This window comes from Rattus norvegicus, chromosome 17 (assembly GCF_036323735.1).
Source record: "Rattus norvegicus strain BN/NHsdMcwi chromosome 17, GRCr8, whole genome shotgun sequence".
Lineage (NCBI taxonomy): Eukaryota > Metazoa > Chordata > Mammalia > Rodentia > Muridae > Rattus > Rattus norvegicus.
Window position 1 is genome coordinate 89,884,052 of NC_086035.1, and position 12,151 is coordinate 89,896,202.

Below are 12,151 nucleotides of genomic sequence, written 5' to 3' on the forward strand. Positions count from 1 at the left end.
GTGATATTCTTCCCAAGGCACAAAAAGAACCCAGAAGTGACATACTCATGAAAAGATTTTTTGACTCCACCCAGTCATGGTGTGAACATGGCTTGTTTTGCAACGCTGTGCCTCATTTCAACAGCTCCTCCACCCCAGCTGTTGGCTGCGAACCCCAATAACACGTTCAGCCTCATGGATGGGCGTTCTCTCTTTTGACCTTTGGAAAGTACCATACACAGCCTCGTGTCCTCATACTTGTGTGCATGTGTAATATGTGAACTATCTGTGGCTCTTATCCATCCATTCTAGAAAAGGCTTTCTTGAAGGAAAAACAAATTGTATAAGGTGACTGAATTTACAGACTAACAAAACCTTATGCTTAAAAGAGAAAAAAAGAAAAAAAAAAAAAAAAAAAAAGCTCTTAAAGCCACGAAGGCTCTACTAGACTAAAATGTTAGCACTTAGCCGACTGAGGCCGAAAGATCCCAAGTTCAAGACTAGGCAGACAACACAGTAATACTCTTGTACTCTTGAATCCGGTGTCTGAAAATTGCATTTTTACATTTAAAATGCAAGAGGTTTTAAACGTAACTTGTCAGACATTGTATTTACAACTGTATATTTCCAGAAGAATTTTCATGAGGACATCTTCAGAGAAGCCACATAGAGACGGTGGTGGGGGCAGGGGGAGAGCAAGGGAAGGTCAGGAATGGGGGGGGGGGTGTCACAGGGATGTGCTGTTGGTCTGAGTTATTTCCATCTTGGCTGAGTAACTCGCTCTGTCTCATCCATTACCCAGTGTGCATCAGTAATGTACGCTGACTGAGACCTCAGAGACTCAGGGGAGGGGGACGGGGAGGGGGAGGGGGAGGGGAGGGGGAGGGGAGGGGGAGGGGGAGGAGGAACTGCTGAGTCACAGAAGTCACATTGCTTCAGTTTACTGCTTTTCCCAGCCACTGATTTAAGAGAGCACACGGGTGGTGGATCCTTACTACCTATACCACTTTTGTTTCCTATGAGTTCACTGTAATGTATATTGGTGGCTTATAATGACAGCCAATAAATATACTTTATACTCTCTGAATAGATTGCGTTGTCTCCTTAAAGCAATATTTTGCTGTTGGTAATAATTTGTCGGAAGGATTCCTTTATTTCTCACATTGCTATGCCGCATAAGACTCTAATAAAACAGCTTTTCGCCAAGATGGCGCCGAAAGCGAAGAAGGAAGCCCCCTGCCCCTCTCAAAGCCGAAGCCAAAGTCTTGAAAGCTAAGAAGGCGGTGCTGAAAGGCGTCCACAGCCACAAAAAAAAGAAGATCCGATTGTCACCCACTTTCCTGCGGCCCAAGACCCTGCGGCTCCGGAGGCGGACAAATGTCCTCGAAAGAGTGCACCCAGGAGAAAGAAGCTTGACCACTCTGCTATCATCAAATTCCACTGACCACCGAGTCGGCCATGAAGAAAATAGAGGACAACTACACTCTTGTGTTCATTGCGGATGTCAAGGCCAACAAGCACCGGATCAAACAGGCCGTGAAGAAACTCTATGACATTGATGTGGCCAAAGTCAAGACCCTGATAAGGCCTGACGGGGAGAAGGGGTATGTTAGCTTGGCTTCTGACTACGACGCTCTAGATGCTGCCAACAAGATTGGGGTCATCTAAAGTGAGTCCAGATGGTTAATTCTAAATATATACTTTTTATTTCCACCATTAAAAAAAAGACTCTAATAAAATAACTTTACATGAGCAATTGCATAATTTTATTATTTATTCTGCTAATTTTTCCTCATAAAAGTAATGAATGAAAAATTCATTCTAAGATTTTTGAATAGCATTTTATTTTACAATGTACAAAAACATAAATATTTTACTCACCTACATATTTTCCTCCATTTTGTAAGAAATTTGAAAAGCAGAGTGTATTAGTATAATTTTTGTTGCTTTAACAAAATATCCGAGTCTAAGTACTTCAGAAAGAAAAGACATACGTTAGCTGACCGTCTGTAGCAAGGATGCTAAAGACCGAGATTACTGCTGAGAATAATTTGAAGAGCTTAGACATTGCAGGGCGGATATTTGGAGAGTATTCACAGATTCACACACACCCTAGAATAAAGAAGGTTTGTGTTCTACTCTTCTAATCCTGTCCTGGGAGGCAAATGTTGGCTTACAGAGAGTTTTTGCAATGTGGGTAGTGCCAGATGCATAGTACTGTTACAGTCTTCTTCCGTAAACTGGGGTGCTTTTAAAAGTCATTTGAGTTGTTTTTCAGAAAACAATCCACGGGTAGAGCAGAAGTACTCTTTATATGTAATTATTATAAAGAGGCAGAAATTGATTAAAGCCAAGAAAACCAAAGCTGTTACTACTTAAATACTAAACTAAAATCATTTATAAGGTAAACTGTAAGTTTTCAAAATAAATTGTTCTGCCTTGGCCTGGCCTATTTCAGCAAATGATTTATTATTAAACAAACCATAGATAATAGGATTGTAATTATGGTTTTAAGACTCTCACTGTTGCTGGGCACGGTGGTATATGTCTCTAGGCCCAGCTTTCAGGAGAGGCAGACAGATCTGAGTTTGGAGTTACCCTGGTCTATATAATGAGTACCAAGCCAGCCAGGGATACATAAGTGAGACTTTGTCTCAAATGTTTTTGTTGTTTTGTTTTGTTTTGTTTTTTTTAAGTCTTGGCGTTTTAGACCTGCATGGTAGAAACTATGTATGAGAAAGCCAAAAGAAAATTTGATATGCTATAAGCTAATCAAAAGAGTAAGAAAAAAATCTTTTAGAAGAGTTTGAATGCAGGTATCCTGTGCCAATAGATAAAGCTATTCCAAAAAGCCTTAAAGATTTCTTTTGTGTGTGTGTGTGTGTGTGTGTGTGTGTGTGTGTGTGTGTGCGCGTGTGCGCGTGCACGTGCGCGCACGCGTGTGCATGTGCACACATGTGTGTATACAGGGGAGAGATATGTCATCTGAGTATAGGTACCCAGGGAGGTTAGAGCTATTAGGCCTTCCAGAGCCAGAGATAGGCAGGAGTGCTTAGAAGAGAACCCAGGTCCTTTGCAAGAGTACTACTCTTATCTACTGAGCCATACTCCACCCTGAAGCCATAGATTACTAAAGAAAAAAAAGTCAGTGTCCAGGTGGACTATACTCTTAGGAGTTGTTGGTCAGGGAAGCTCCTGAGGCCAAATAATACAAGCAATTGCTACTGCTCCTAGCTGCCCAGAAAATCTTGATGGAAAGATCACAGTACTGAATACTTCACATATTATAGTTGCTGTGTATAGAGAAATCCAGCTAGAACTTGACTAGATGTTTCCTAGCTGCTGACTAATTGTCATAGCACCAGAAGTGTCATACAGACTGCTGAGAAAGGATGGTCATTGACAGGCCTGCTCAGCTGTGGACCCTTTGTGTAGCAATCCTGCTTGGCCAGGCAAGATGAGCCCATTCATGCAATAATGACAAGTCTTCTATGGGATAACCAACTGTTACTTTCTATTGCTGGGAATCCCATAACTAAGGCAACTTTTAAAAGAAAGTATTTAATTGGGAGCTTGCTTACAGTTTCAGAGGGGGAGTCTGTGGCCATCAGGAAAGGGAGCATGGCAGTAGGCAGGCATAGCAATGCAGTGGTAGCTGAGAGCTTACATGTCAGGTGACAACCACAAGACAGAAAGAGACAGAAAAACAACATGTGTGCCACCACACATGTATGCACAAGGACAGAAAGAGAGAGAGAGAGAGAGAGAGAGAGAGAGAGAGAGAGAGAGAACACTAGAGTGATAGAGTAACAGGAGCTTTGCTCCTAATCCTTCCCAAACAGTTCCGGTTGGGGACCAAGTGTTCAAACATTCAAACATATAAGCCTATGGGGGCCATTCTCCTTCCAACCACCACACAACTGCTTTCTGACTGGACTTGATGCCTGCTTTATAGGAGGAAATTCTAACACCAACCTGAGCAAATTTCATGGCTGAGAAGGTCATAGACCCACTGTGGTTGTTTTGCCAAATAGATAGGATATGCCCATCAAATTGCCTTCAAATTAATTTTGTGTCAGCTTTGGTCAAATGTGTTTCTTTATTCGGTGGTCAACAGTTACTCAGAAGATTAACAACAGGTCAAGATACTGAGAATAAATGACTGTTGAGTGCCCAGCCATAAATGAGACATCTATATTGCCTTCTCCAAGACTCTGGGAACTAGTGCAGTAAGGAGCAGAAAAAATATAAAAGCTGGAAGGAAGTGTGGGGATTGGTGGGAACACTGACCAAGCATTTAGTGGCTCATATACTCTCGAACTCTTAGTAGCTGTGATTAACTGCAGATGAACTTCACAAAATTGAACCTGTCAATATATTGCAGTAGAAGTGGGAAGGCTTCATGGGACCCATTTTCCCATGATGACTTGCACACAGTTAGTTGTTAATAAGGAGGGAAATTTTTTTCAGTGGTATAGCTCCTGGTAAAATACTTTATAGGAACATACCCATATATACATGGGTATGTTCCTATAAGCAGCATTAATGAAACTCACTGGGTCACACATATATATCCCAAGAAATGATTTTAAAAAGTAAAAGGGAACTATTTACAGAGAGGAAAGGGATTGGCAAGATTGAGAGGGGGACTTGAGTGGATAACAGGGGCAGGATATTATCAAAATACGGTGAGAAGTTCATGTATAAAAATAATGAGACCTACTATTGTGTATAATTCATATATTCTACTGAAAGAATTAAAAAATCCTACTCTTTTAAACCTGACCTGCATATTAACGTATATGTGAAAAAAAGAGTATTGTTTAAAATAATCAATTGAAATAATTATATATTTAAATGTAAATATTGGTCATATTGATCATTGTGAAAGCATAATAAGTGCATAGCAATCATTGTGTACTTATATAACATCATTTCTCTGCATATATTCATGTGTCCATATGAAAACAGAAGCACATATGTACCTGTGCTCAAATATTGTTGGCTCAAGCACAGTCATCCTTCAACGCCTGCGGGATGATTCCAGAAATGCGTATGGATTCCCAAATCCAAGGATACTCAAGTACTTTAAACTTCATATACCCATCTTCCTGTATTCTTAGTTATGTAGGTCACTGATAATACCACAGCTACCAGTCAGCCAGCAGCAGAGATACGCTTTGAGCAATGCATGTTTAGGTATGTTTGGTTGTTAGGAGCTCATAGAGTAGACCTACACAAACTAAAATGGCTGCACCACCATCCAGAAATATGCCCCAAAGACCATAGTGGTTAGCGCAGTCTGTCCTTGACAAAATAATGGCAAGTTGTTGAACAGTGCATGATTATAGATGCTATAAAGGAATTTCACCAAGAAAAAGTCTTGACGTGTTGAGTGCAGGGTATTTTCTAAGTGTTTTTGCTTAGTGGGAACAAGACTGGATTCACAGGCCTGATCGAATACACACTGATCCTCTACCCACACCAGACTGTTGCTGTGCGATTGACATTGGTCTTGTAATGTCACATAGTGTTTAGAACCCTTAGGAATGGTCTTGGGGGAATCCTTCATTTTACATGTAACACACTTTATTCCCTTTGTCACGTACTACAGGCTACCAAGCAGTCCTTGAAGAATGAATATTCTTGTCTCCTCATTTCTCCATTCGGCCTTGCCAAAAACTGTTAGGAAGGAGAGCAGCTGCTTGTCCCTTCCAAAGCACCTTCCTACATTTTGTCATAACCTAACACTTCCCCTTTCTTGGACAATTGTTTCATTTGGTTTAGGGGATAAAAGAAGTTTATGATGAAAAATATCCTTCATTTCTGCTCTTTTTGCTTTACCCTGGGACTTCCGTGTACTTACAGACAAATGTACCAAAGCTGTTGTTATTTCACAGATATATTTATAATTAGAGGACCATTTGGTAAATACATTTAATCACGGGTATTTTGAAATGCAGTAACATTTTAGTGTGTTTTTAAATGGATGTAAATCTTTACATTCCTCTGACCTCATAGTATGGTATCTTTTTTTTTTTTTCTTTTTTTTCCGGAGCTGGGGACCGAACCCAGGGCCTTGTGCTTGCTAGGCAAGTGCTCTACCACTGAGCTAAATCCCCAACCCCCATAGTATGATATCTTAGTAGCTCTGTCATCACAGTGACCAACGACAAACAAATTCAGGGCTGGGGATTTAGCTCAGTGGTAGAGCGCTTACCTAGGAAGCGCAAGGCCCTGGGTTCGGTCCCCAGCTCCGGAAAAAAAAGAAAAAAAAAAAAAAAAAAAAAAAACAAATTCAAAAGGAGGGAAGATATTATTTTGACTCTTGATTTCAGAAACATTAATCCAGTTTCTTCATCCAGGCAGATTGTCACAATGGCAGAAACATGAACTAGGCTGATCATTCTTTGATGGACAGGAAGCAGAGAAAGGAGATACAGGGAGAGGTCAGAGCAAGATGTAGCTGCACCCAGCATGGACACACCCACGACTTACTTCTTTCAGCTAGGCCCACTTCCTACTTTTCACCACTTCCCAAAAGTATTATCTTGTCATAAATAAGTCTAGGGACTAATCCGTTCTTCTCTGGAAACTTTGTAGAAGTATGCTTCACTAATCTCATTGATATTCCACTGGAACAAGTCAACAATCAAACCATCAAGAGTGGCATGAGGCTTTCTCTCTTTCTGATAGAAGAATCCTATGGTGAAGTGAATACCAGAACACTTTGTCCACTTGGCCCCAAGGACAGTACTTTAGACTGGAAAAACAAGTTTGGGATTTGCTCTGCAGCAGGTCCCAAAACTTAGCTCAACCTCAGACATCAAATTAGATGCCAGACAAACATGGCATTTCAAGGCATTCAGGACCTTCTTCTCCAAGCTGTTCTCTTTGTGGATTGCTTGATTCTGAAGGAAAGAATGAAAACATATGTATTCCCTGATAAGCTTTTAGAGACCTCTAATGTCTCCATTTCTTTCTGTTTCAGATGGGTGAATCAAATGAAGACATAGACCAGATGTTCAGCACTCTGCTGGGGGAGATGGATCTCTTGACCCAGGTAAACCCTCTCTTTAACTTGAAAACTATGGAGGTGGGACAGAGGTGGGTGGGGATTGCAGGATTTGATACGAGTGCTTCCCTTAAAAAATGTCAGAGATTAGCAACATCATGTGCTCTGATGTAACTATGACAATGAAGGGAGAAAATAATAAAGCTTCTCATTGGTTCTGCTCCTCAGTGCACATGGTTTAATGTAACGATCACACATACATGGTTATGTCAGTGTCCATGTTTATCATGTTCAGTGGAGGAACTCCCATACTTCCTTCAACAACGACGTCTAAGCAACAACACTAGCATTTATCTACGTAGAGTCTAGCTGACAACATGGCACTGAGTAGCATGCTTTTGTGTCATCCTTGAAGGAAATATTCTATTTCAAAGTACTCTTATGACGTTCTCGATGGACTGTATGAACTCAGTCCCTTCTAGGAAGCATGAAAGGCACTCAGCCGCAGGCTACATATCTGAGAAAAGCAGCCAATCAAGACTAGAGTGACCTCACTGTGGCAGTTCATCTAGAACCCTGAGTCAGAGGCTGAACGACCACTGACTCAGGTCACAGTGTTCTGTGAGCTTTTCTCTGACTTTAATGTCCTTACAAATGTTTCTTAGTTTCTGAGGTCACTAAACTCATCACTTCCACACACAATGCTGTAATACAGATAACACATAATCTAAAAAGGGTGAGAGTGTTAAGGTCTCCTCAAAACAGATGTACAGTCTGCTTTGAAGACAGTTTGCTTAAGGGAAATTAATCATTTTTAGTTAGCATCTATTTTCTGTTCCCAATAAAATTCATGAAGTTTGGATTCTCTAAAAGAGGAGAGGCACTTGCTATCAAACCTGATGACCTGAGTGCAATCTCCAGGAAAGAACTGATCTCTGCAAGTTGGTTTATGACCTTCACATGAGTACCATGCATGACACATGTACACACACACACACACACACACACACACACTCTCTCTCTCTCTCTCTCTCTCTCTCTCTCTCTCTCTCACTCACACACACACTCTCTCTCTCTCTCTCTCTCACACACACACACACACATACACCAATAGATCAATAGATTTTTTTTAATTTTTAAAAGAACAGAAAAATATGAGGCTTTGAGGAAATCACATTGTTTGATGGTGGGATTTATAACATAATCACATTTCAGTAGGCCAAAGTCCTTTTCCGTACATTTACTCACATCTTTGACTAATGGAAGAAATGATCATCCTGACTGGTCAGAGTAAGAAAGGAGACTCACCTCATCTCTTAGATCTGCTACAATCATTTGAGTTTTGGTCTTTGTTATGCCCAAGCTGATGGGGTTCTGAGTTCAAGTGGTTCATGGGAGTCTCCCAGATGGGTCCCAAGGTTTGAGTCTGGAGAAGGAAGGCCCTATCCTGTGCTTGTCTACAACCTGTTCTGTAATTTGAACATTCCTAACTTCCTTCTAAGATGACTGGGTATTTCCCCAGTCAAAGAGCTGCTGTTTTGATCTCTATGCCTGAATTTTGTACCTGATCTTTTCCTTGAAATCAGAGGTATGATTAAGAGTAATGGGTAAACCTTGCTATCTACAGTTTCCTAAAATAAGGAAAAATTAAAATGGGTTGAAATGCAACAATGTGATTGTAATGCTGAAAAACAATTTCAAGCTTACAGAAAAGTTGAAACAGTTATCTGAAGAATCCCAGTTTAATTTTCTTCCAGATTTCTGAATGCTTAACACATTGTTCTGTTTGTGTTCCCCGGTCTCTCCCACATATTCTGATAAAGGTCACCTTCTAAGTAAATACGAAAATTATAATGTAATAAATGGTGTTGGAGTAACACAGCTGTTGAGGCATTGCTCCAGCTCATGCTTTATAACTTAAAGAGTTCCATGGATCAAAGTCATAAATATATAAGGGAGAGAAAATACAGAGGGGGGAAAAGTGCTTATAATCTTAAAATACAACCACATCTAAAATAAGATAGCACACAGAAAGTACAAAACATAAAATGAAATACTTTAAAATGGAAACATTTCTGCATGGCAAAAAGATAAACAATGAGAATATAATATCAAAAACCAACAAAAGCAAAACAAGCAGTCTCAGAATGCAGCTCGGTGCTAAAACAGTAGCTTGGCATGAACAGCCCTTCTGGGGGCACTTGTTTCTCCGCCACTGTTGGAACCACCAGAACATTAACTCCCTTGGACTACACAAGTAATTGGGAGTAAACAAATAATTGAAAGGTTTTTGTAGAAGAATTTCTTCTCCAGATAACTGGACATCTTTCTCCTTTGATGTCACTGTGTAGATCCTTATAAAATTGTGTATAGTAAGCACCTTCACCAGATCAGCAAAGTTTTTCTGTTGTTTAGAAAAATTAACTATTCTCTTCTCATTATTCTCAATTAACATGGTCTGTTTCAAAACATGTTTTATAGAATAGGTTTTTTAAGCTGAAGTTTTCTATACTGGAAAAGAAATATGATAAAACGTTTTTCAAGTAAAAACACGTTTTTAAAGGGCATATTTGGAGAGAGAATGTATGAATAATGAGTGGTTTGGGCTTCAGAAATGTTGGTTTTGTGAATCACTCACATAAACTGTGGGATCTGTTTTCACAGAGTTTAGGAGTGGACACTCTTCCTCCTGCAGAACCCAAGCCACCCCGAGAAGAGTTTAACTTCAGTGTGGGGTTTAAGGATTTAAATGGTAAGCACAGAAACTTGTTTCTTAAGCCATAACAGTGACCAAGGTCTCCATGGCACTATACTATGACCACAAAACTAAGGGAATGTGGGCATCATGGGAAATAGTGCATAAGTCTTGGATAGTACATTGTCATTTACTGTGTCTACATTAAATTAATGAAGTCAATTAGATATCTTCACCTATAATGAAAAAGACTTCCATTTATGAAAAGTCTCACCTTTTGAAAAAGAAAGGAACATTTCTTATTATTAATGGGTCAGTAAGGAGTGACTCTTCAAGAACAAAATTTAAGTGTTTAATAACAATTGATCGTATATGAATGGGGACTGATTCCAAATGCATTTTATTCTAAATATAGTATTTTGAATTACGTACATGTGCTTGTATACAATTTACTGTTTGAAGCTTTCGATCCTCTGGAGATCAATGCTTTATAGCAAGATCCTTTTTTCTATTTATTGCGGGGAACTAACTGTTCATTCTGATGTCATTGAAATCATGATAAATCTTGAAATAATAATAATCACTTCCGTGTTAGTGAGAATTCACTGGAACTCTTGATGTCCGTCATTGAGCCACAAGGGCAGCCTTGCTAGAACTGTTTAAAAGAGTAGCCAAGACTTTCAGTGACCCCAAACCAAAACAACTGAAGGTACAGAGAAGCTCAAAGCAGAACCCAAGCCCCAGCTTCTGTTTCCATTTCTCACCCGGCTTTGCTGTTTCTGTCTTTTGCAGCATTTTCATGATAAGCCCACAGGCACCAGTGACTGACGATTGGTCGGTTATAATTCACCTCTTTCTAGTGGTCTCTACTCTACACTCTTTTTCTACACTCTTCCTTTCATCATTAAAAAATGTTCACCCAGACAATAGCATCCATGAAGTTTCCCAAGAGTAGTCCACCTTTGGGGGATTTTGACAGCCATGTCTAACAGACACTTGCACAAATGGCCTCCAGTGGGTGTTTTGTTTGGGGGTTTTCTAGTTTAATTTGTTTTGTTGACTTTGTCTCATGATGGAGCCCTGGCTGACCTCGAACTTTCTATGTAGACTATGGCTGCCTTGAACTCTCAGACTTTCACCTGACTCTGCCTCTGGAAGTGACACAAATGAACACTTTATCATCAGTTCCACTAAAATTTAGGTTTAGTCAGTGTTTGTACTGCTGTAGTCAACTCTAGGTTTTCTGAGCACTTAATACTTAGTATCAAAAAAGTACCAAAGAAACCCATAAATCTCCAAGCAGTCATGTTACAAGATGGCAACACAGGGACAAGATGCCCATGGATGGACAGCTTTGGGAGAGGACAAAGCTACCAAATTCCTTATGTGTTATAGAAGGTTAAATTAGCTTAGAATGCGTTTTTATTGTCCTCAGTTAAATTACTGCTAAAATGAGTTAAAAGTAAGTTAAACAAATTAATTTAAAATGAATTAAAAATTCATAGAGTGACAGACTTAAGAATAGAATCCATTGGGGTTGGGGATTTAGCTCAGTGGTAGAGCGCTTGCCTAGCAAGCGCAAGGCCCTGGGTTTGGTCCCCAGCTCCGAAAAAAAGAAAAGAAAAAAAAAAAAAAGAATAGAATCCATTTCTCATTCCCAATTCTTCAGTATGTAATTTTACATTGACTAATAAAATAATTAATCAATATTGACACATTTAACCTATAGCAATAAATTTTGGGCTCTTTGACAGATTAATAAAATATTAAAGAACATTTTAATATAAAATGAACTTTTCTGTAGACAGTAATAGGAATATCACTATAGGAATTTTATCACGAAAGTGCTTATAACTATATATAATATAGCTATAATAATTTATATTAATGTTTATTAAAAGGTTTTTTGTTAACAGTTGTGACTGGCCATGTTAGGAAATTATGAACAAGTTTCAGTTTTTGGTCATATCTCTAAATAATTTTAAAATAATATTTTTATGCAAAAATGATTTAAAAAAAAACCTGCTTCACGCATTTGATGGTCAAACCTTGGAATGAATCCTATGCCAGAACTGTTATTCTGAAGCTCTGTGCTACATGGCACCGATGTTGTCCAGCAAGGAGCCGACTCACAGTGCTCTCTGCTGTTTACCAGACTCCGTTTCTGACAATCCCACTTCCTCATTCGGGGTCATCATTCACAGGGTCTATTCTTCTTCACTGCATCATCATGAGGTAAATGCCTGATTTCCAGCACGGCTCTGCTGATGCTACCCACCAACACCACCCCCTCCACCCCCTGCACTCTAGTCAGCTTGCTGAGTCTGCATGTGACCTTACCTCATAGTTGGCCGAGACCTGAAAGAGCTCTCCTCCTTTTCCATTGTCCTAAAAAGCTGTGTTCACTCTTTCTTATGAAAGCTCTCCCAGCTCCCTGCCTTCATAAAATCTTTACTACTTAG

General features: G+C 39.6%; 1 protein-coding gene across 3 annotated transcripts in view; it reads left to right on the forward strand.

Moving 5' to 3' along the window:
• The window catches only part of Apbb1ip (amyloid beta precursor protein binding family B member 1 interacting protein), a 91,626-nt gene that overhangs the window by 34,578 nt on the left and 44,897 nt on the right, over positions 1-12,151 (forward strand). For 2 of the 3 annotated variants that reach the window (XM_039095818.2, NM_001100577.1), the window contains 2 exons: positions 6,971-7,042; positions 9,659-9,746. In XM_039095818.2, the coding sequence (XP_038951746.1) occupies positions 6,971-7,042; positions 9,659-9,746 (160 nt within the window). Of the gene's footprint in view, positions 1-6,970; positions 7,043-9,658; positions 9,747-12,151 lie in introns of those variants that run through there. The other variant, XM_039095819.2, reaches the window with a different exon arrangement.